Source organism: Xiphophorus hellerii, chromosome 6 (assembly GCF_003331165.1).
Source record: "Xiphophorus hellerii strain 12219 chromosome 6, Xiphophorus_hellerii-4.1, whole genome shotgun sequence".
Classification (NCBI taxonomy): domain Eukaryota; kingdom Metazoa; phylum Chordata; class Actinopteri; order Cyprinodontiformes; family Poeciliidae; genus Xiphophorus; species Xiphophorus hellerii.
Genome location: NC_045677.1, coordinates 6770195 through 6792590, shown reverse-complemented (window position 1 = coordinate 6792590; position 22396 = coordinate 6770195). Strand labels below are relative to the sequence as shown.

The following is a 22396-nucleotide window of genomic DNA, read 5'->3' as shown; positions in this document are numbered from 1 at the left end:
AAAAAAAAGTGTCTCCTCAAGGTCAGTCGCTGAGGAATCAAGTCAGAAAGCGTTTTAGGAGATCATTACTCCACACCACCCAACATCACCCCCAGCCACCCCCACAACCCACACCTGGAGACACGCACGTGCCTGAAGGAACAACACGTCACTGTTGCATTTAATTTCACATTTTGTCCCCCCACCCCTACCCCCACCCCTCACACCCCCACGCTCTCTCGCTCGCTCCCCAAGTCTTGCCAGGCTTCTTGTGGTGCCTCTCCGCTGTCAGTGGACTCCGGCCAGGCTTCATTAGGCGTCACAGGGAGGCAGCGCCGTGACTCACTGCCTGCGTCGAGGGACCAATGGGCAGCCTCAGCTCTCCGATATAAATAACGAATAAAAGACATTCTTGAGAGAGGACCGGGTGGAGGGCGGGTCAACGTGCGCTCGCAGCTGGATTGGATTCTTTCAGCGCGCTCCCTCGTCAATGGACTGCTTCTTGTCGCGCATATTCTTTAGTTAGTGCGTGGAGTCGATAACCTGTGCCGGTAAGATCCGTTCACCCCTTTCCTTTCTGTGCTTCGTGTTTATTGACAAGGCGTCGACAGCCGCAAAAACCCAGACAGGTGACAGGTTGATCCTTCTGGGTATCATAAAACCCGGAGCTGGTTTCATTAAACAATAATAATTATTATTATTATGCAGTTTTAAATGAAAATACTCAATTACTTTTGATATTTGAAATCCTAGAAGAATGACAGAACGAATCGTGTTTTTTTCCCCCTTCACACCTTTATGACATCGACTCGTTTTTTGTTTTTTTTTAGATTGCAATGTTTTACTGATCAAATAGATTCTTAATAGAGCAAAATTAGTCTAAATGTTTTCTATGTCCTTGTGCTGCTTCGAAAATATCAACTGGTGCGACGGCTGGGGATGCTCGACAATAAAGCGCAAATATTTTATTTTTAATTTATTTTTTTGGGTCTAATTAAGAAAAAAAAAACCGAAGGGGGATAAAAGAGGCTCGTTTATTGAAAGACGCAATGATAGAGGTGTCTGGTTCATTCCTGTCAATCATTCTCGTTATGCATTATGTATGGGGGGGGGGGGGGGGGGGGGGGGGGGGGGGGGGGATTGTTGCAAATCGAGACATGGTCGTTTAAATATTTTTAAAATATCCATGTAGGAATCGCCTTATCTCAAATATCTGCGTTTTGATGTGCACCTGTTCTGTTTATGTCGTGCGCAATTCTCTTCAAACTGCGCGTCTCGATCAATGCCCACACCGGGCTTGGTCTTCGGAAATATTTATTTATTTATTTATTATTATTTTTATTTATTTTTTATTCTTTTCATCAGATCTCACCATGGATGTACCGCTTATTCTGGATTTTATGTTTTCAGACCCCGCAGCCTCTTTCACCGCCCCCACCCACCACCACCTTTCTGTTTGCAGGTGAATTATCCCCCAGCTTTGGACACCAGATACCAGGAGAAGCGATGGCGACGTCCGAACCCAGAGCCACCGGGGAGGAGCAGGACCCCAACGCGGCTAATTTACGACCCCCGACTGGAAGTAGGTCCTCACACACCGACCATCCGGCTCACGACAAAAGCGATGTTGCCTCCGTGTCCAGGAGTTAGAAAAGATAGCAGCTCAACGACAAGGCCGATGGTGCCTTGCTAAAAGGCTCTTCTGAACCCAGTCCAACCCCTCACATCTCTCTCTCTCTCTCTCTCCCTCTCTCTCTCTCTCTCTCTCTCTCTCTCTCTCTCTCTCTCTCTCTCTCTCTCTCTCTCTCTCCACTCCCCTCAACCTCTCTCTGATAAAGGCAGTCTCGCCCGGGCCATTTGCTGTGTGGGCTCCGTCGTTAATCATCCCGGTTAAAAACAGAGCCATTACACCAGCCTGTCGCTGTCTGGCGGATCAGCAGTGCGCGCCGGGCAGCAGACAAGGCTGAAATAACGCACCATTAAAGCCTATCTGAATGACATTTATCCCTATAGAAAACACATGATAATAATTCCGAATAATTTACAGCTTCATTTTGCGTCTTCTTCCTTTTTTTTTTTTTTTTTCATGGAGTCTTATTCGTTCGCATTTACTTCTGACTTCTTAATATTCCATGACAAAACCGAAATGCATATGTCTATATTTTTCCCAGTAAAACCTGATATCATCTTTTTTATTGGCTAGTTATTTTTCATCCACTTTTCCAGAGATGACTATACATTAACCCGGGGGGGGGGGGTCAATTAGTCACATTTTCAGTCTGTGGCGCATGCACAAAATCGACTCTATTAAAACACGTTTGAGCGGCCATCTTCACCGCAACGCGGAGGAAAAAATATAATAACAATAATAATAATAATAATAACAACAACAACAGGGTGTTGTCCTCCTCAACTCAGCCAGTCAGCAGCGAGAAACGGCCAGTTCGGGGGCCAGTGAAGCGGCACATATGACATTTTCTTCTTTTGTTTTTCTTAAACGAAACATTTTGGAGTGAGAGTTTACATACTTATGGCCTTTGGACGTCAAGTGGACGTGTCTCAAACTCCCGGATTTATTCCCAAGGTGAATCTGTACAACCACAAAGACGCATTGGAGAGAAATGAAAAGAAGAAAGAAATAAGAAAATCTAAACTATAATGTTTGTTTTGTCTGCTGCTGCTGCTGCTGCCATTATCTCTTTGCTGTGCTCCATCTCACGCCTGCCGGGCTTGTGTCTGTGCGTGGGTGTTTGTGTCGTGGTACGTGAGATTGCTTTAGCATATAAAAACACATTTTTTTGTTGCTCTGTTTTGTTTTGTTACACAGAGTTTCTCATCAGGTGCTTTATGTAGGCCTATGCCATGACTTTGCAGCTCACGCTTGTCCCTCAGGCTGCAGCTGCATAAAACCTGCTTGAGTTCTGTGCACTAATAAAACAAGCTGTTAGAATTTCCTAAATAAAAGATTTTGTAGTGTTAAAATTGTTTTAATTCTTTGGGAGGAAAATTTTTGCCGAATATCTATGAAAAGAAATTATGTATTTTTTCCAGCTTATAAAGAAATTATTTGATAATGTTTTAAAAATGTATTTATTTGACAAACGTATAGCTAACATTTGAACTAATTAGTCATTTGTGCTTCTGGTTTAAAAGAAACAAAAACATAACAGTTTGTTTAGCATGTTACTACACAACTAAGATATGCTAATGAGAGCCTCAGGGTTAAGAAGCTGTGAAATATTGACAATACTGTACAGAAACAAAACGTTAGCATTTAAGCTATAAAGCCGACGTAACAACTTTGGATATTTTTGTTTGGATATTTTTTTACTCGTCTCAATATTTCTGAGTAGAAATTATGTAGGTCCAACAGCAAAAAGACTTAAGCGAGTTCCAACTAACTCTTGAGATGTGCTAACTCAACAGAATCTAATAAGCACGTTTAACGTTAGCATTAGCACTGTTCCTAATCACAATAAAAAGAAAATACCATGGTGGTTTGTAAACCTTTCCATGGTAACCACAGCTAACACGTGCTGCTCTCTGACAATGAACTCATGGTTAAAAAGTGCCACTTGCTAGCAGGTTTAGCATTAGCAAAGTTGCTAAACAGGCTAAAATTCGTGTTTCAAAACAGAAACATTCACAATTTCAAGTCATTTTAAATTTCTTAACTTTTACTAATGTAAAATCTAACAGTTATTGAAAGTTATGCTGCATTTACAAGTTAAAATGCTTGCTAGCTCTTTATCATTTTAGTAAATATTTAACTCAGAATTTTAATTTTCTAGGGCATAAATTAATCAAAAAATAATAATTCAGAAAAAAAAAATTATAAATAATTTTACCAATTTTGTTGTTTAAATTCCATCACATTCCAGGTGCAAGAAACTTCACTTGTCAGTATTCTTCACATTAGCATTAGCGCTAAGCGCTAACTTGAATTCTTGTTGTAGCACAAGTCTTTTGACAGTTCTTAATTTTAATTATGTTTATATTGATTTTTATTACACTACATACCCAGCATCCTTTGCTGGACGCCACACACAACGCATAAGAATAACAGTGGCGTGAACCAACATCTGCAGTTTAATTCTAATTTAAATGTTTAGCCAGGACGTTCACAACGATAAAGCGACAAATGCTGTTACAATTGTAACATTTTGAAACATTGCATTCGTGTAACTCTTGATTAAAAATAGAAGCAGTTTTATTGGTTCATATTTAATGTCCTCCTCAATTCATTTTTACAGTGTATCAGATGTAAGGTTTAAAGCTTTCTATTTCCAGCTTGCCACAGGCTACCTAAAATCACGCCCATTACCAGCCCGTTCCAGTCACATATCCTTTGTTGCACTCAATTAATTTCTCGTCCGTGGGCTCATTTCACGGGTGTTAATTCCAGCCCGCCCCTTGGCTGGGTTTCGAGCCGGCGTGGATGAGCCCCTCGGTCCCTATTGATTGAACCCAAAATCGGAAATGTTTTAAAACTACTCTCGCTGAAATACAAAGGGGTTGTGGCACAGAGGATATAATTAGAGGACAAAATAAAGGCCAACCAATTCTGTGTATTGAAAATAATTTAACAAAGGGAAGGAGAATATGACTCAGCCGACCTGTCCGACAGCCGTCGCTTCACGCTCTGCTCAGTGTGTGCTCCGTCGTCATCCGCCTCTGCACGGCCTGCACAGCACACACAAAGACACACACACACACAAAGACACACACACACAAGCAAAACTCAAAAACGTTCATTCTGTTTTAGCCTACGAGTATGCGTGGATGCACGGATGCACACGGAAACTGGGGATGAAGATTTGCGGTAAGTTCTGGTTCGAGCCCATCAATCATTTCCTGTCACGATTTCACCACCTCGTGAGCCATACATCAGGAGGACGGGTTTATTTTGTTTGTTTGTTTGTTTGTCTCTTCTGTCTGACATTTAATTTGCGGAAAATATTTGTATTATTGTGCAATTTTTTTCTTCGAAACCGGTCATTACTGCAGTTTTTGTTTGTTTGTTTTTACCCATTTTGAGGCCTTCTGAAATGTAGGCCATTGTTTCGAGCTGAGCTGCTCGTACAGGCCGATCCACCACTGTCACTTTGCGTTTCCATCTCCCAAAGGTCAGCGGGCATTAGCCCCTAAGGTGCCGTGGCGATACCCCCCACAACCCGCCCCCTGACCACCGTGTCCTTTCTTTATCAGCACTGAGAAGAAAAGCCCTTTCGACATGTCGAGGAAGGGAGGAAAAAACAAACAAAACCCCAGAATTAAATAAAACATTTTCGTCTCATTTTGATGAAAGTGGCATTATTATCGTTACCATTATTATTATTAATATTTTTTTATTATTTTAACAAAACATCTGTGGTTTGTTTTTGTGACTTGCAAAATCCATGGATGATGTAGATTTACAAAATGGAGATGAAGGTAATCAAACGGAATGTTATTGACCTGTTTGTCTCACCAGAAATCAATGAAAGGCCCCAGGAAGTACGACAAGCCAGTGATCCTTTTTCTTTTCTTTTTTTGTCTTCTTTAATTTTAATTTATCATTTCGACTTTGATGAAGTCGTGCCTTGAGGGCAGGTGGAGTGAGAATGTTTACAATGTCACAAAGATAGATTTTAAATCGGCTTTATAACAAGAGACATAACTGCGCCTTCAGAAAAAAAAGGGTTTCGAACAGGCGTGAATGGGACGTCTATGTTTTTACGCATTTATCTGCAGAAAGCTATTTAGTTAGGAGCCGCCTGATTAAGTGGCTGAACGTAAAATAGGCCTCCCCCTGGGCGCGCGGAGGCAGATTGCCTCGGGACTCTGTTCATCCGTCATTAACCATTGGGTTTGTATTCAGCGGCTGCGTGGAACATCGCCTCGGGCTGCCGTGTAGTTGTACTGACTCGGCCTGTTGTTGCTCCCTGCTGGTAGGGACTGGCTGTGACGTCACTGGGTGGGACCCTCTCCCCCCCCCTTTCCCCGGTGGTCGAGTCCTAACATTGGCCCGTGCCGCTGGCCTATTTAAGGTTGACCTGCCCACACCAATTAGCATTTCACACGGCTCAGATCATATGAAGCCGAAACAGCTTTTTTTTTTTTTTTTAAATTTCGGACATTCATCGTCTCAGATTTTGTGAAATAAACTCATTTTTTATTATTTCTTTTTCTGTTTTCATAAACCTTATTTTTTTTCTCTGAGTGTAATGGAGGTGCTTGGAGATAACGCATTCTCTTCGTCGTGCAACACTTTAGGCTTCCTGCAGAAGAACAACAGCCTGGAAGAGAGAGGGAGGCTCGCGGGCCAGAAGAACCTGCTCTCGTGCGACAACAGTGACAGAGACTCGCGCTACCGCCGCACAGAGACGGACTTCTCCAACCTGTTCGCCCGAGGTGAGACCTTCACACCTGGCTGTAGTTTCACAACGGTGGGCCTAAAACGGTGCTTTTAGCCCTGCCTTCGTACAAAACTACTAAAGTGTTTCCTTGTGGTTTTTCTTTCGCTGGCCTGTCGCTCTTATCTTTTCATCTACTGTAAGGTGTTCGTAATTAGCTAAATTCATTAAGTTTGTGAATTTATATCTGTTTTGCTTCATTTTCTCTCCCCCCCCGTCCTCCCCCCAAGAAACACAATTAACTAGCTATTAAGTCAAATTAGTTCATGTTATTGCTTGTTTTCACCTGGTAGACTATTTACGACGCTTAAATTTGCTCCCAATTTGATTTCACCTCAACAACATCTGGAGAACCGCGGTTTCAAAGTACATATAAAACAATAGTCAAACCTGATTTTGACTATTATGAAAGGACAATAAATTCTTGAAAAACCACACTCAATAGACAGGTCAAATTTGGACGTATTTAACGTATGAAAGATTCAACTAAATACATTCTTTTGGATGTATTTAGGCCTTTATTTTCGATTTGTGAACACTGGAAATGTGATTTACAGCTTTTTAGGTTCTTCTTCACCTCAGACAGTATATATCAGAAAACAGCGGCAGATCGGTCAAACCTGGAAATGACCTGGCACAAATAATTTAGAAATTGTATAAAATATAGTTTATGAAGCTTTTTTATTCAGTTTGTTAAAACCCAAGAAGGAGAATGGCTTAAAGCTGCTTGGCTTGTCCGCCACCTTAAATGGGGTCCAGCCAGAAAACTGCAGACTAAAACCTGGACAGATTCATTCTGCAGCAATGACAGGTGTCATAAAATACAACTTGTGAAACTTTTATCCTATTTAGATTTTTAAGACTCTTTATAAGTTATGTACAACTCATTTAAAGTTGTACTTAACTTTAAATGAGGTTTGGCTTGTAAACTGTATGACCTGCACAGGTCAAATCCTTTCAGTTATTCTACGCTAATTACAGCTTCTATGACATATAGTTTACAACTTGTTGAGTTTTTTATGAATACTCGAGAAGTGTTTCAAAGCCTTTTGGGTTTGCATGGTGTCCAGCTTGAAAACTATTTAATAAAAAAAACTCAAAAGTTCTCATAACTGCCCTTGTAAAACTTAAGTATGACTGAGGATTTTAGATTTTAATCTAAGCATTGAGGTTAATTTAATGCAGTGAAACAGCCATTTTGTCTAACACCATCATAGATTCAAAGTTCAGCATTTCACGTTATTGTATGACAACCTGGCCGCAAGGAAACTTTTATTAGTTATTATAGACTGAAAATAAGCTTCCAGAACATTCCCACCTTTAATCCAAGTCTCATTGGTCACTTGGGTCTAAAGGAGAAAATTGAAAAATCACTTTTACCCCTGAGGTAAAACAAGTCAATTTGTCCTTTTAAAGTTTATTTCAGGAACATTTCTAAAGTGCAGTTATCAAATAAGCCTGTAGTCGTCGTTAAGCTATTTGATTCCAACTGACATTGAGACACAAGGTAAAAAATAAATAAACATTTGGAGATCAAATTGAGTTTGGTGTTTTTTAAATATGTTTGAATTTTAAACAAGGACCGGTTTTAAATTCGCCGCTAAGCTTTATTCCCACTAACTCTCCCCTCCCACTTCTTAGACCTTCTGCCAGCCAAAAATGGAGAGGAGCCCACCATACAGTTTTTGCTGGAGGTTGTTGAAATCCTCACAAACTACATCAAGAAAACCTTTGACCGCTCCACCAAGGTGCTGGATTTCCACCACCCTCACCAGCTGCTGGAGGGCATGGAGGGTTTCAACCTGGAGCTGTCTGACCAGCCGGAGTCCCTGGAGCAGATCCTGGTGGACTGCAGGGATACGCTGAAATACGGCATCCGGACAGGTGAGAAGTGGCTCGTATATTGAGTTCAATAGATGTGCAGACACAGGGTGTGTGCCAATTGCTGCTGGCTAGTCTGAAGGAGCTGAGCATTGGAGTTTCGGGGGGAGGGCTGCTGTGTGTAGCAGAACCTCGAAAACTGCAGCTTCAAGGTGGAGATTTGTTTTTAAAGGCGCTTTTTGCGCAGCTGAATGGTTGCCATGGGAGATTACGGTATTAAGAATCACTTTATAACATGACGTAAAGCTTAAAAAAATGTATTTTACACAATACTACCCTTTAATTTTACACGGTTGCATAGGAAAATTACTTCAAATAGTTAAACTGTTGGCCAAAAGCTTGCTGAAATTTTACTGGTTTCGCAGTGTGACTTGGCTACAATTTATTTAGGCTGAAGGTTTGAACATGTATAATTACATTTTTGAATCAATATTTACTTTTAAATTAAGCGCCAGAAAAACAAAGAGGGTTTTATTTCCACACATGTAGTCTATTAAGATAACTACTACCTTGTGTGTTTCCCCTTGCTATTCATTTGACGTTCCCTCCTGTTTCCCCCCATGACTTATTAAACCGAGTGTAGCCTGAGGGCGATCCTGACGTGGGCTGTTTCAAGCTGCTAAAACGACAAAGCTCAAACTGTCCCCTGGGTTTTACCCCATGCTTGTTCAATTCAGCCCCTGTTTTTCTCTTTGTTTTAAAGCACTGCCAGGAGGATTTTGGTGTGTGCGTGCGTGTGTGTGTGGGCTGAAGTGGAGCTCTCCACAGTGCTGAAACAGAAAGTGGCCCGTTTCTTCCGATAGCGGTAACAGCAGATATACCAGCTATTTTTTCCATGATACTTAGTATGCATCTGTTCATCATGTAACCCGTGTAGAGAGCTCGCGTCCTGAGTGTTGGCTGAGTGTGAGCACCTTGCAGTTTAAACGGCTGTCGTACAGCTGTCACCAGGGCAAATATCACATACTAAATGTTCATGTTTGATCTATTGTTTTTACAGGTGACCATAGAAAGAAAAACAGTGTTTGAGCACCATAGCTCTTCTGTTTATTCTGTTTTTGTTTTTTTTTCCCCACTCAAATCATAATCAGATTGTCTCTAGTGCATTACATAAACTCAATTTAGTTGTTCGCACTGTATATGAAACCTGATGCAACCTGCTAATGCAGCCTGTATTTGTTTATTTGTTCAGGCCACCCACGGTTCTTCAATCAGTTATCTTCTGGTTTGGACATCATCGGCCTCGCCGGAGAGTGGCTCACTTCCACGGCGAACACCAACATGTAAGTCATACAGAAGGCAGGCCTCTGCTTGTCCTTGAGCGGGACACAGTTTGTCTTTACATGTGCCACATGAGGACAACTGGGATTTCCTGTTTAAAGACAGCTGGAAATAGCCTCTGGTCATTACCATAACAGGATGCGGCGGAAGGGTTTATGTCGGTCCCCTGCGCTCGCTCCGCCACAGGTCCCAACAACCACAAGGCTAGTTATATAAAGTGCTCTGTTTGTCCTGTTAAGACTTTGTATTGACACATGCAGGGCTCCGCTCTGCTCTGCTGTTGTGCGTATCAGAGGCTGCCATGCCCCAGGGGTGGTTAGATTGCATATTGATCTCAGGTCAGACTTACATGGTGGCCCAGTCTGATGGAGGGCATGAACCACATCTGCTTTAGACGCTCTTAATACACATGAACCCACACAGCACATGTGCATGTTGATGAAAAAAGAAAAGAAAAGCCATTACACTGATACGATCTGTAAAACAGAATAAGTAACACCAGGGTAATAGGTAAACAAACTTACTCCTTCTTAGAAAGTGGAATAATGAATCCGTCGTGTAAAGAAACAAAATTAGTCCAGTATTTTCAGAGTTTTTAAACTTGATATTGTATACTACCATTATATTGTACTGCTAATAATAATAACTTTTATTGTACATATCTGATAGAATATTCAATATTCAATCGATGGGATATTCACTGAACTTTGATCCAAAGCCGCACAGCATTCTGGGAGATGTAGGCAGAGGTGAGGCTTTAGCCACTCGACCTCTCACATCTAGCTGATAAGCAAAGATGGTGGTGTCAACTGACTCACTCACTCTTTGGTTACCTAGCAACAATCTGCTAGGTAAGTTGCACAGCAGCAGTTTCATGTTGTGCCACCGTGTCACATAATGACTTAAAAGTAAAAAAAAAACTATGTGGAATGAAAACGGGATAAAACAGGAAAGGTCAAATCACTAGTTTGGCAGCATTTGAGATAATTTAAACGAAAACAAATAAAAACATTTTCATATCGGCTGATATGAATCGCTTATATCGTGATAAATTATTCAGTCATATCGTCCAGTCCTGGTTCTTAAAAATGTTCTTGCTTGTTCTAACTGCTTAATTAAATTCCTTTGCCTTGCTTTGAGTTTGATGCGTGAAAGACCAAACAAACAAGCAATACTATCCAGCCATGCTGATGTCTCCGCTGGCTAAGCAGATCCTGGTTGTTGTTAGGGTGTTGTGTACTGCAGAAGTGGTCCTTAACTCAAAAGGAAGTCCAACAGAGCGTAGTCTACAAGAAGGTATGATTTGACAATCATCTGCAAAGCGAAACCAAACCAAAGTTAATGTTTCTGAGGGCATCAACTCAAGTTTAAACCATATTTGTCCCTTTAGCTCTGAAACCATCCCCAGCTCTTTTTCAGAGCGCTACAAGCAGCAGCCAAGCTACAAACTGAAAAACTTCCTTTGGTCTCAGGAAAGACAACACATTTAAGAATGAGTGCAATTTGGAGGTGTTCACACTTTTCCTCTTTGTCCAAACCTTAAACAAGCTGGAGTTATACATACGGTTTCCAATCTGAAAATATATATTTAAAATATCACTTTATTTTCCTAAAGATAATACATTGAAAGCTATTTATGTAGTGAACTAATAACATGCTAGAATTTTATGCTGCTTCTTCAGATTTAACCGCTAACAGCAGCCGTGTGGCAGAAAACATGACACTGAACAAGCTGTAGGGAGCCGAAGAGGAAAAAAAAAAACTGCAACGACAAAACATGAATTACGAAAAATCTACAGCACTAAGTTAATTCATTTTTTTCCCTAAACATTATCTCAAGAAATGACCTCTTCCTTAATCTGCTCTCTCTCCCATCTCATCTGCTGGTAGGAAGAATGCCCCAAGAGACAGGGCCATTGACTTTGCACACTCAAACACACCTCCATAACGACAACCGCACACACACTCACACACCAGCCCCGGCTGTCCCAGATTCAGCAGCAAGTCTTTCCAGTCCATTGACTGCCGGCTCATTGTGAGCTGGTCTTAGCAGATAGGCCAGCTGGGCCCCACACTGACACACAATATCCTCAGGCTGCACAGAAAACCCTGTTACTGCGAGGAAACCGGCTGCCGCAGATCCCTGCAGAGTCCTCATTCCGCCTCTATTGTCTCCATGGTTATGAACCGAGTCCCTGCTCCTCTGAGCGTCTGAAAGTAGCGTTGTGTGTAGTGTCAGAGGGTTTAGCACATAAAAACACACGTTCGTGCGCGAATTCATCTAAGCACACACACACACACACACACTGCACGCCCTTGATGATGATAATAAGGGCATTTAGGGGCTGTCTCTGGGGGACAGGCAGGTGACTGAGGGGTAATTTTCACCCTGAAAAGACCAATGATTGGCTCTGATTGTGATAATGATCACCATTATTGTCATTACAGCATGAAATGACTCAGAGATAAGGAGAATTTTAAAAAGGTGCATCGGTTTTGTCCCTTTTTTTTTTTTTTTTTTTTTTTTGCTGTAGCAGGGATTGGTTTTAAAACCAGAGAAAGTGAGATGTTGTGGGGATTAAGTATATATATTATTTCTTCCATAATCCATACTTCCAACATATCATAGAAGACTTTGATCTTGGTCTTTTTGTCATCTCTGCAGTTTTGTCCTTTTGTTGTTGTGGATGAAAGTCAAAGCCCATAAGTCATGAAAGGAGAATTTGTCCTTTTATGTCTGTTCAATAAAACTGAGCTTGCAGGGCAGCACATGGATTAGACCCCATCACAAAATGTTTCTCTCTTTCAACCTTTTATGCCTTTTCTGTCCTGTTTCTAAGCTATCTCCTATACAGGGCGCTCATCATTTCATTATTTGCCTTCTCATTCCTTACGTAGTTATAGTTGTTTCATAGTTTCTTGTGGTATGAACCGATGATCGTCAGCCACACATCAATTTCTTCCATTGTTGGGGGCGTTTCATTCTGGCTTTGACAACTGAGGATTTGAGAAAATTGTTTTAGAAACACACAACGTACCCATAGTCTACAGTAAAGAAATGAATCGACTAATAAATAAATGTTTCTTGGAGGTCATCCAGAGTTATTTCAATATATTGAGAAACTATCACATTCTAAGAGAGTGAGCTAACCCAAACAGGGATGAGAACCAAAAGATAGAGAGAGTAAAATGTTCCCTAATTACATCCACCTGAAATAAATTACATGAAATGCTGAGTCTTTTTTTTAAATGACAAACTATCTTCATAACTAGAGACGCAAGTCTTTCATTGTCTAACAATTCGATTCCGATTTTCAGGGTCACGATTTGATTCAGAAACGATTTTCAAAGAATTGTTCAAAATATAATTTTGCAGCAAAATTAAGCAGACTAAAATGGATTTTTGAATCGATTCAAAATTGCCAAGACTAGGAATTGTGCTTCTCTGTATGATAGGGGGGGGGGGGGGGGGGGGGGGTTCTGCACCTTTATTCAAAACAACTAAATTACAATGAAAATATTATCTGATACACGATGGATACAAAACAGAAGTAGATATGGATGAAATAATAATTCATAGGAACAAAACAGGGGACGAACTCGCAAATAGACATATATTAACCCTGAAAATTCAATTGACCCAACAGAGATGAAAAAACAAAAATTGATTGAATTAGGATAGAAAAAGTTTTGAGATTACAATATACAACAATTACATTAAATTAATCAAGATATTTGCACCACTATAAACCTCTATAGTTTATTCCAGGAATATAAAGAAATAATAACTATATGCTAAACTTTTTGAGGATCGGTGAGTCAAATAATCTTTTTGCACTTGACCACAAAACGAGGGTGCAATCTGGCGAAAGGGCCAAATGAACCTGGGATGGTATGGAGTGGGATCTATACCATCCCACTCTACTCTCCCACCACAACATTAGCAAACCCAGTGTGGGTCAGGGAGAGGAGAGCCTAGTCTTGTCATGGTGGAGCGGCGTCTCTTCAGTGATGGAAGCAGTGAAGTGTTGTGTAACTGGCCTCCTTACAGGCGCGGTAAACAGCGATGTGTCCGGAGGCGGCGCGTAGGGAATGGCTCGTCACGTAACAAAGAGAGCGAAGGCGCGTGCGCTTGTTTGGAAGAGTCAGCTCTCTGTGTCAGATTTAACCTACTTTAGCCTCCCAAGCAGTTTTGCTCTTTTGTTGTCGGTCGACATGCCTCTCATTTTATCGTTTCTGAACCAGCATTGAGGTCAAGTCCACACCTAGCATTTAAATCTCCTCCTCGCCTCTTCTTCTGGATCTTAAAAGAATAAATTTTGCTATTTAGCTTGCAATATTTTTTGTTCTTTTAATGCGATGGTGAAATTCATTGATTCAGACTTTTCTTTATTCTAGGGCCAACCAGAGCTGTTATCTCATTCAAACATCCTCTCTCCTCCTTTCGTCCACACATCCACGCACACACCCTTCCACATTTGTGTTCTTTCAGCCGTCACATTGGCCCCATTCAGAGCCGTCGCCGGGACGGACGGACCGCCAGATAGCCATCAGGGCTTTGTGTGTTCTAATTAAATCACTCAATGATTTCAGGAGCCATTTCAATATGAATGTTTGCGGGTTGGCTCCTATCAGAAACTTTTTAATTAGCCCAGTCAGCTCTGTCCTGTGCGGATGGAGATGCACAAAGGCTAATAGAAACAATGGAAGAGTTGGGGGTGTGCACGTGTGTGTGCATGCGGTGATGTGTCACATCTGCAAGTGCTGCATACCTTCATTTTCCAAATGTGTTTGCAATATGGAGCAATGTGCCGTCTTGATAATGGGGTCTCATGACTGGCAGGTTTACCTACGAGATTGCTCCAGTGTTCGTGTTGATGGAGCAGCTGACTCTGAAGAAGATGAGAGAGATGATTGGCTGGCCAGGCGGAGAAGGAGACGGCCTCTTTTCACCAGGTCAGTTAATAAATCCCACTATCGGTGGATAAGCTGAGCAAGTACGTGCTTTAAAGGATCCCAATAATACTGTCACTAGAAGAAGAATGTGTGGTTTTCCTCAGAAAATACTTGCATGCATCATTGGCGGGAATATTTGGGGCTTTTTAAGGTGTTTATTTGGATGGCCCTGATAACAAGGTAGTTTGATTTTACAATTTAAAACGTTACAGATTCTTTGATAAAAGTTTAGTTGGTGTGAATGCTCTGGCATTGAGGCTCAATTAGAACTAAAGGTTTAAGTCCTAAATTATCACTACAACCAACAGATTTAGAGTTAAAGTGACCTTCTAGCTTTTCAAAATGTTTTTTTCTGACTGGAAGAGATATAAACGTTTTATAAACCAGCCAGAGTTCAATCCTAAAGAAAACCTGTGAAGGGAGCAACGGAAAATAGTTATGGTAATCTTAAATACTTTAAGTTCATTGGAAAATAGGAACTGTCAAAAATATCTGTGGAAACATGCAGAACAAAAGCCAATAAATGCACTAATGCACTGAGTAATGTATAAATAATTTTTGGCATGCAAATTTTAGGTAAAGTATACAGAAGCTGTGTTTCCTATGACAATTTAATTGCATAATTTAATATTTTGAAAATAAATTCACTTAATGGAAAGCAATTTTTAAACAACTCTTTGTTTTTTAATAAACGATTTTGCTCTATGATGAGATTTTTTTTGGCCCTATCAAAAATGGTTTATTTCTCAAAACTGCAATGGAAACACTTTTTTTTCGCATCATCAGAGTCACATGATCAAACCATGAAGAAGAAGACAACAGGAAGTAGTTGGAGGATCATGGGGCGGCATGTTTTTAATGACTTATCCCGTGAACAAACTTATGGACGAATGACGATAAAGTTTCTTGTTTAATGGAAATACTGCAATTGTGAAACTGTCAATATTCCTCTAATGTCGAACAAACACAAAGTTTTGCACACATTTGTAATGGAAATGCAGCTATAAAGAAATGTATAGAAATAGTTTTTTCTCCCTAAAATTATATCTTTTTTTCACGTTTTTTTTACGTTCTTGGCTGAATAAAAATAACTTTAAATCTAAATCTGCCAGGGGTCAGACTAAATTTGAACTTGACTGTACAACCTCAATGATATTTTGTTAATTGCTCCCAACAAAGCCGCACCTCATTCACACAGTTTTTGTAACCATCAAGCATCTGGCATGATTCTACCTGGATATTTGACCTCTGACCTTTCATAATCTGTAGCGTTCACTTAATTGGTTGGTTTCATGGTAGAAGGGAATCTCAGGGGAGAAATCAGTAGATAGTTTAACCTATTTAACTCTTGACTTGCTGTGACGTAGAAGGTTTTGGAGGAGTTCCTCCTCACTCATATTTTACTGGGTCTGGATGATTCTCCGCTGTGGGACTGAGTTATATGTCTTTCATTGACAGGGGGCGCTATCTCCAACATGTACAGCGTGATGATGGCTCGCTACAAGTACTTTCCTGAGGTCAAGACTAAGGGCATGTCTGCTGCTCCCCGCCTCGTCCTTTTCACATCTGAACACGTACGTCATCACACACCAACGCGCTGCTCCACCTCACACCTCGGGAGAACTAGTTCAGTGTTCAGTTCAGACAGTTCACCCTTTGAAAATCTGAAACACAGTAGTTCGGATTTATTCATCAAGTTGTCATAAGCAGAAATCTTCTGGAAAGGCTTTCAAATGTTTCAAATGATGTTGTGAGTTAATAACCATAATAATTTTGTTCTTGTTTAGTATTTCCAGGCCGGAAACTTTTTGAAAAATCTGTTCTTTTGTTCCCCGGAATCACAAACTGGGGAATCTCACGAAATTAAAATACCATTAAAAAGCAAATTCAGCAAAGCCGTCAAACTCAGAGCCAGTGCTTTAGTGAGCTGACATTTCTGTAATAAAACTTTTTTTTTTTTAGCTGTTAATGATAGAATGAAATTTTCACAGAAACTGAATTTGAGATTTTTAGCTGTTGTAATTCATATCTGTATAAATGATTGAGATGCAAAAGTATTCTTAATATCTTCATCTAATATGAGTCAATGTTTAGTCTGATACTCTGACACAAAAACATGTTGAAGAGACAATAAGCGATACTTTGAGAAATATTTACATGTATGATGAGTAGCTTTAAAGAAGCACGCTAATGTTATGGTTGTTGCTGCTTTACTCTTCATTCACCTCTGAATTCACTATGTGACGGAAGGACGCCCCCTGCTGGTTAAGTTGACAAATTGGCACCAGGTACAATTTAACGGACGCTTATTCTCCAGCAACTAACTCAAGTTTTACCAAAAAGAAAACATCTTATGACACATATTCACTTTTGACAAAAGTAGTTGTTAGCAATGCAAGGTAAACATTATTTCTAAAAAAAAACCCCACTCTACTCTTTGTGGAAAAATGTTTTAAGGGAAATGTTCACGTCGTTTGTTCTTTTCTTCCTGCCAGATGCTCATCTTGCAAGAATTGCACATTCGACAGTTTTAGTGCAAGCGAGAAAAAGAAAGAAAAAAAATCAATTATCTCACAAAAATGTTCAACCTTCCGTGAATGGGGCTGTTTGATCATAGATTAAGCTTTTGTCTGACTTGTGTTCCTGCAGAGCCACTACTCTATAAAGAAGGCCGGAGCCGCTCTTGGTTTTGGGACCGACAACGTTATCCTGCTGAGTACTGACGAAAGGTTTGTTGAGGGAAAAGCTGCAATCTGCAGAAAACCCCACATACTGTATATAAAAAATGACTCTTGAAACCAAGAGTATAAAAATATATTGTTTTACATGTTTTCAGAGGGAGAGTCATACCTGCAGACCTAGAGGCTAAAATCATTGCTGCGAAACAAAAGGTTGGTGTCATTATTTCTACTCATTGTATGTTTTTAATTTCAACTCAGATTTTGATCCATCTATAATTTCTGTGTCTCCGCAGGGTTACGTGCCATTGTTTGTGAATGCCACAGCCGGTTCCACTGTCTATGGCGCATTTGATCCCATCAACGAAATTGCTGACATCTGTGAGAAGTACAACCTGTGGCTTCATGTTGATGTGAGTAGCTAATAACTCAGGGTTCACATACATATGGATCAGAGATCCATCTGATCTTTAATCGTACTTATTTTGTCTTCTCAGGGTGCCTGGGGCGGCGGACTGCTGATGTCTAGGAAGCATCGTCATAAACTAAATGGAGTTGAGAGGTAAGACAGCATGAGAATAGAAACTGCCCTCTTGTGTCTGAAGAGTGTTTTCACACCTGATAGTCCGGTAGACTCAGTTCAGACCCTTTGAAAAACCTATTCACCTCCTGCGGTAGCTTTGCACCAAGAACCACTGAAGGGAACAATATGAAAACCTCTGAAAGCGACCAGCGCAACTCCCTTCTTCACAAAATGTAAACAAAAATGGAGAGGCATTTGATTTTAGTGGTTATAGGATTTCTCTTATGTCTCAGGCAAAAGACCACAAGCCATTTCTCTTGCTAGTGCGAGACATGAGCGTTTGTTTTGGTTGTATTTACCCAGAATGCCCTGCGCTTCAGTCCGGTTCCCACTTTTGGAGTGGTCTCCGGCACGCTTGGCATCCACATATGCTTTAAAAGCACATCAGTCCACTTCAATCGAACCGAGACTGACGTTTATGGGCGAACCAGAGTTTGCTCTTTTTGGTCCACATCAGAGTACGATTGCGCGTTCATGCCTCTCCAAACAAACCAAACCTTTTAGGCAGATGAACTACAGTTGAATTAAAGTGGATTAAACATGGCTGGTGTGAATGCACCCTAATTCTGCTGGAGATTTTCAGCCTTTAATGAGTGAATGAGTGAACATAATTCACATAACGACATGTATTCAACATCGCAGGGCCAACTCTGTCACTTGGAACCCCCACAAGATGATGGGTGTCCCTTTACAGTGTTCTGCCATCCTAGTCAGAGAGAAGGTACAAACATAAAAATCAATATTTGTATATAAATATCTTATAAGTTGCATGTATTTCCTACAAGTTCCAGGTGATCTGTTTAGAGGAGTCAGAGGGGAAGTGCTAAAGTTGCGTGCCTTGTTTTTCTGCAGGGAATCCTCGCAGGCTGTAACTCCATGTGCGCCGGTTACCTTTTCCAACCAGACAAACAGTACGACGTCACCTACGATACAGGCGACAAGGCCATCCAGTGTGGACGGCACGTTGACATCTTTAAGTTCTGGCTCATGTGGAAAGCCAAGGTGAGTTGGCTGAAGAGTCATTAACTCAATAGGAATAGTTAATGTTTGCTTCTATGCCCATAAACATTGGTTGAACAACTTTTCCCCTCAGGGCACAATTGGCTTCGAGCAGCACATCGACAAATGTTTGGACCTGTCTCAGTACCTGTACAACAAGATCAAGAACCGGGAAGGATTTCAGATGGTTTTTGATGGCGTGGTGAGCTTCAGCAATTTTCTGTTTAAATTATACAATGTACATTTGATTGTTGATTTTTATTTTTTTATGAAAAGTAAAACAATTTAATGACTAATGTGGATTAGTAATATTTGTTTGACTACAGCCTCAGCACACAAACGTCTGCTTCTGGTACATCCCACCCAGCCTGAGAGGGATGCCCGACAGCAATGAGTGGCGAGAAAAGCTCCACAGGGTAACTTATGATTCTTATCAAATTATTCATATTCCGGGAATTGTTTTCAATTTGTCTCATTTTGAACACAAACTTGAATTTATTTTATTGGAATTTTATGTGACAGAGCAGCACAAAGTTGCACGTAATTGTGTTTTCCAGTTTTCTTCAGGAAGAAAGATCTTAAAAGTGTTGCGTGCTTTTATACCAACCCATTCCGACTTGCCTAACTAAAATCCAAGTGGTGACCAAATTAGTAAATAAATAAACATTTTATTCTCAATGAAAATCCATTTGTTCCAACAAATGATTTTTCTGTGTAAAAGAAAAAAAAACAGCTTTAAGGTCATTTGAGTGCGCATCTGCCCTGTTCAACTGGCTAAATATTAGACCCGCATCACACTGGAAATATAATTCCCAGCAATCGCTGCCATCTAAGCAGTCCTCTGCGATATAAATATTGCACAACCTGGTGTTGCAAAGATAATACATTTGCGATTTATTGTGTACACACAGGCATTCAAGTTTGCTTCATAGTAACCTGTCGTTTCGACTCCACCAGGTTGCTCCAAAGATCAAGGCCATGATGATGGAGTCGGGGACCACAATGGTGGGCTACCAACCCCAGGGCAATAAAGTCAACTTTTTCCGCATGGTTGTCTCCAATGCTGCTGCCACCCAGTCTGACATCGACTTCCTGATTGATGAGATTGAGAGGATGGGTCAAGACCTGTAGTTCTCTCTGCTATTCAGACAGCAAACTGTGGGGGTGTTTTTGCCTCGAGCCTAACAAGCAAAAATACCAATCACGTGAACCATCAACAGTGCTGCAGAACGATAAATGGTAGAGTCTGGTTTTGGTTTCTTTTTATTCAGTAGTAATTTACCCGAGGCATTCTAAATGTTTCAGCAACTGAAGAGAAACAAGTTCACATAGTAGACTAAATATATAACCTGTGTTTGACATCTCCAGGTACAGAAAGCGTAGGATTTTTCTGTGATGTGGAGACTTTTAATATTTTAACGTAAATGTAACAATAAGGCTCTCATTCAGAGACATTTGTCTTTTCAAGCTATATGTGTGAGTGAGTGTGTGTGAAGATTGTAAATTACAAAAATGGGGGGAAAAAGCACATAAAAATATACAGAAGTATCACTGAATAGTTTTTGCTTTATCACACATTTGCTACTCATAATTGACTCATGGATGCTCTATGATATATATCTCTCTATATATAGAGCTTATATTTATTTTGTATGCACCAGCCTATTGGTCCTGAATCATCGTCCTGAACTCCTAAGGCGCCGTGTGTCTTTTTGCTCATTTAATGCTAACAGGCGATGCTAACACACGCGCTGCTAAAAGCATTTTACAGCCTCTGTAAATAGAGCTACAGTCTGCAAAGTCTTCCCTCGTGACGATAAGCTCTTGTGACGACCTTTGTTTCATTTAGCGCTGGCTCGTATTTGTTCCCGGTACTCAGGCAACGCCAACAAGCGAGTTTAAACATTGATAGTGAGTCACTATTTGCGCGTCTAAGAACATATTTATTTAGCTTCCAGCATTTGCAGATTCATTTATTTCAATGTGGCGTTGTCTTTCTCTGCATTACGTTGTAATACGTTTGTAAAAGTGCTCAGCAGAATAAAGTTTATTTATAGTGACGTTGTCTGCCAAAGAAAGAGACCCAGGACCAGAGCAATCCATTTGTTTTGTGTGAAACTTCTTCTAGATGTTTGTAAAAAAAAAAAGAAAAAAAAAAGTTATTTATTGAGGCGTGATGAAATTTCTATTATTTGTTGATTTCTGTGAATGAGTCTTTGGCCTGAATGTTCTGAGATTAAGAATGAATCTATATAATCCTCTGGCTGTTGTGCCAGGCCTATTTTAGCAAGAAGCACAAGGATGTGAGAATGTACTCTCCTCTGGAGACTGCGAAGAAAGTTATGCATCTGACTGAACCCGAATGCATTTACCGTTGTATAGTGGATTCACTGTAATACATATTACTGTTATTCTCAGTGTTACAGGGGCCAAGTGGAATATCTTGTCTGACGGTTGCCGTTTCTGTCTTTGCACAATCTTCACCTTTCTTTCTTCCATTGTAAATGGATGTGTGTTATATAAGATATATGTTAACATATTTATGGTAATTAGGGACCATATGTGAACAGCACAATTGCATATGTAATACTGTTATCTGTGTACTGGATGTTATCAATGACTGTGACTAGTCTGAATTTTAATGAAGCCAACAGCAACGGAACTGCTCCCTTAGGGTTTTCAGAAGGCACTTTAACACAAATCATACTGTTATGGAAAAATATATTGAATAAAGTCTATTAAATGGGGAAAAAATACTTTATGTTCTATCTTTTCATTCACATCTAAATAAAATTACGCTAAACGTTACTCGTAAGTTATCAAGCTTTATAAAACATTGTTAGGCCGACAAAGGTAATCCAAATGGTTTGAGCATTATCCAATTTTAAGCTAATTTATCAGTTGCAGAGGGTGACCGGTTATTTTTTTAAACGACCGGAAAATTTAAAGCCCGTCCGTCATTTGACGCCCCTGATTGGTGCACATGGGCAGACGCAGAGGTAGCTAAAATCAATTAATTAAAACATCCTTTCTGAATATCATCTCATGGACACTGAACTAAATGCGTCTTTCTAACCGGGAGCTGCCAGCGTGTTGAAGAGTTATGGACCGGACGCTTTGGAGCTTCTGGTTAGGAAGCTCATTCCTAACCTCTGGTAGAAATGGTGCGTTTAATTCAAGTCTCCTTTACAGACCAGAGAAAACTAAAGATAATGCAACGATGTGTTAATCCATTATAGACAGAGGAACCGACAGTCAGTGGCGCAAAAAGGTGGCTATGCAGTGAATGCAACGCATAGGGGCGCTGCACTAGAGGGGGCGCAAAAACGATGAGGGGAATTTTTTTTCTAGTCAGCATTTGATGTACTTAACAGCTGTTTGTGTATGAAATGATCAATAACAGAGGAACAGACAACAGGGAGCTAAAGATGGGGCGGCAGAAAAAATTCCGGGGCTCAAAACAGAAAACGGAAGAGGAGGAGGGATAAAGATGTTGGAGAGACGAAGAAAAGCTTTTCAAAGTGGTTGAAAGACAGAAGGTAAGTAAGTAATGTCAGTGTATCAACAAGAGAGTTGTAAATATTCAGGCTAGCTTAAGCTAGGCTACAATGACAGGAGGTTGTTGTTGTGCAATACGGGACGCG

The 22396-nt window shown here is 40.4% G+C and overlaps 1 protein-coding gene across 3 annotated transcripts; it reads left to right on the top strand.

Annotated features, from left to right (window-relative positions):
- The first annotated feature begins 271 nt into the window (after positions 1-271).
- LOC116722124 (glutamate decarboxylase 1-like) lies at positions 272-21508 on the top strand. 3 transcript variants are annotated; one of them, XM_032566279.1, is made up of 17 exons: positions 272-530; positions 1390-1561; positions 4745-4801; positions 6235-6372; positions 8016-8258; positions 9448-9538; positions 14380-14492; positions 15951-16066; positions 17142-17221; positions 17329-17383; positions 17467-17583; positions 17668-17732; positions 18396-18474; positions 18606-18755; positions 18847-18954; positions 19079-19168; positions 19710-19883. In XM_032566279.1, exons 2-17 carry the CDS (start codon positions 1486-1488, stop codon positions 19881-19883), a joined length of 1752 nt encoding a protein of 583 aa, XP_032422170.1. In that variant the 5' UTR covers positions 272-530; positions 1390-1485. The 3 variants fall into 3 exon arrangements, with proteins under 3 accessions (XP_032422170.1, XP_032422171.1, XP_032422169.1); XM_032566278.1 differs by having other exon boundaries at positions 273-530; positions 1442-1561; positions 19710-21508; XM_032566280.1 differs by lacking the exon at positions 4745-4801 and having other exon boundaries at positions 1442-1561.
- The last annotated feature ends 888 nt before the right edge of the window (positions 21509-22396 follow it).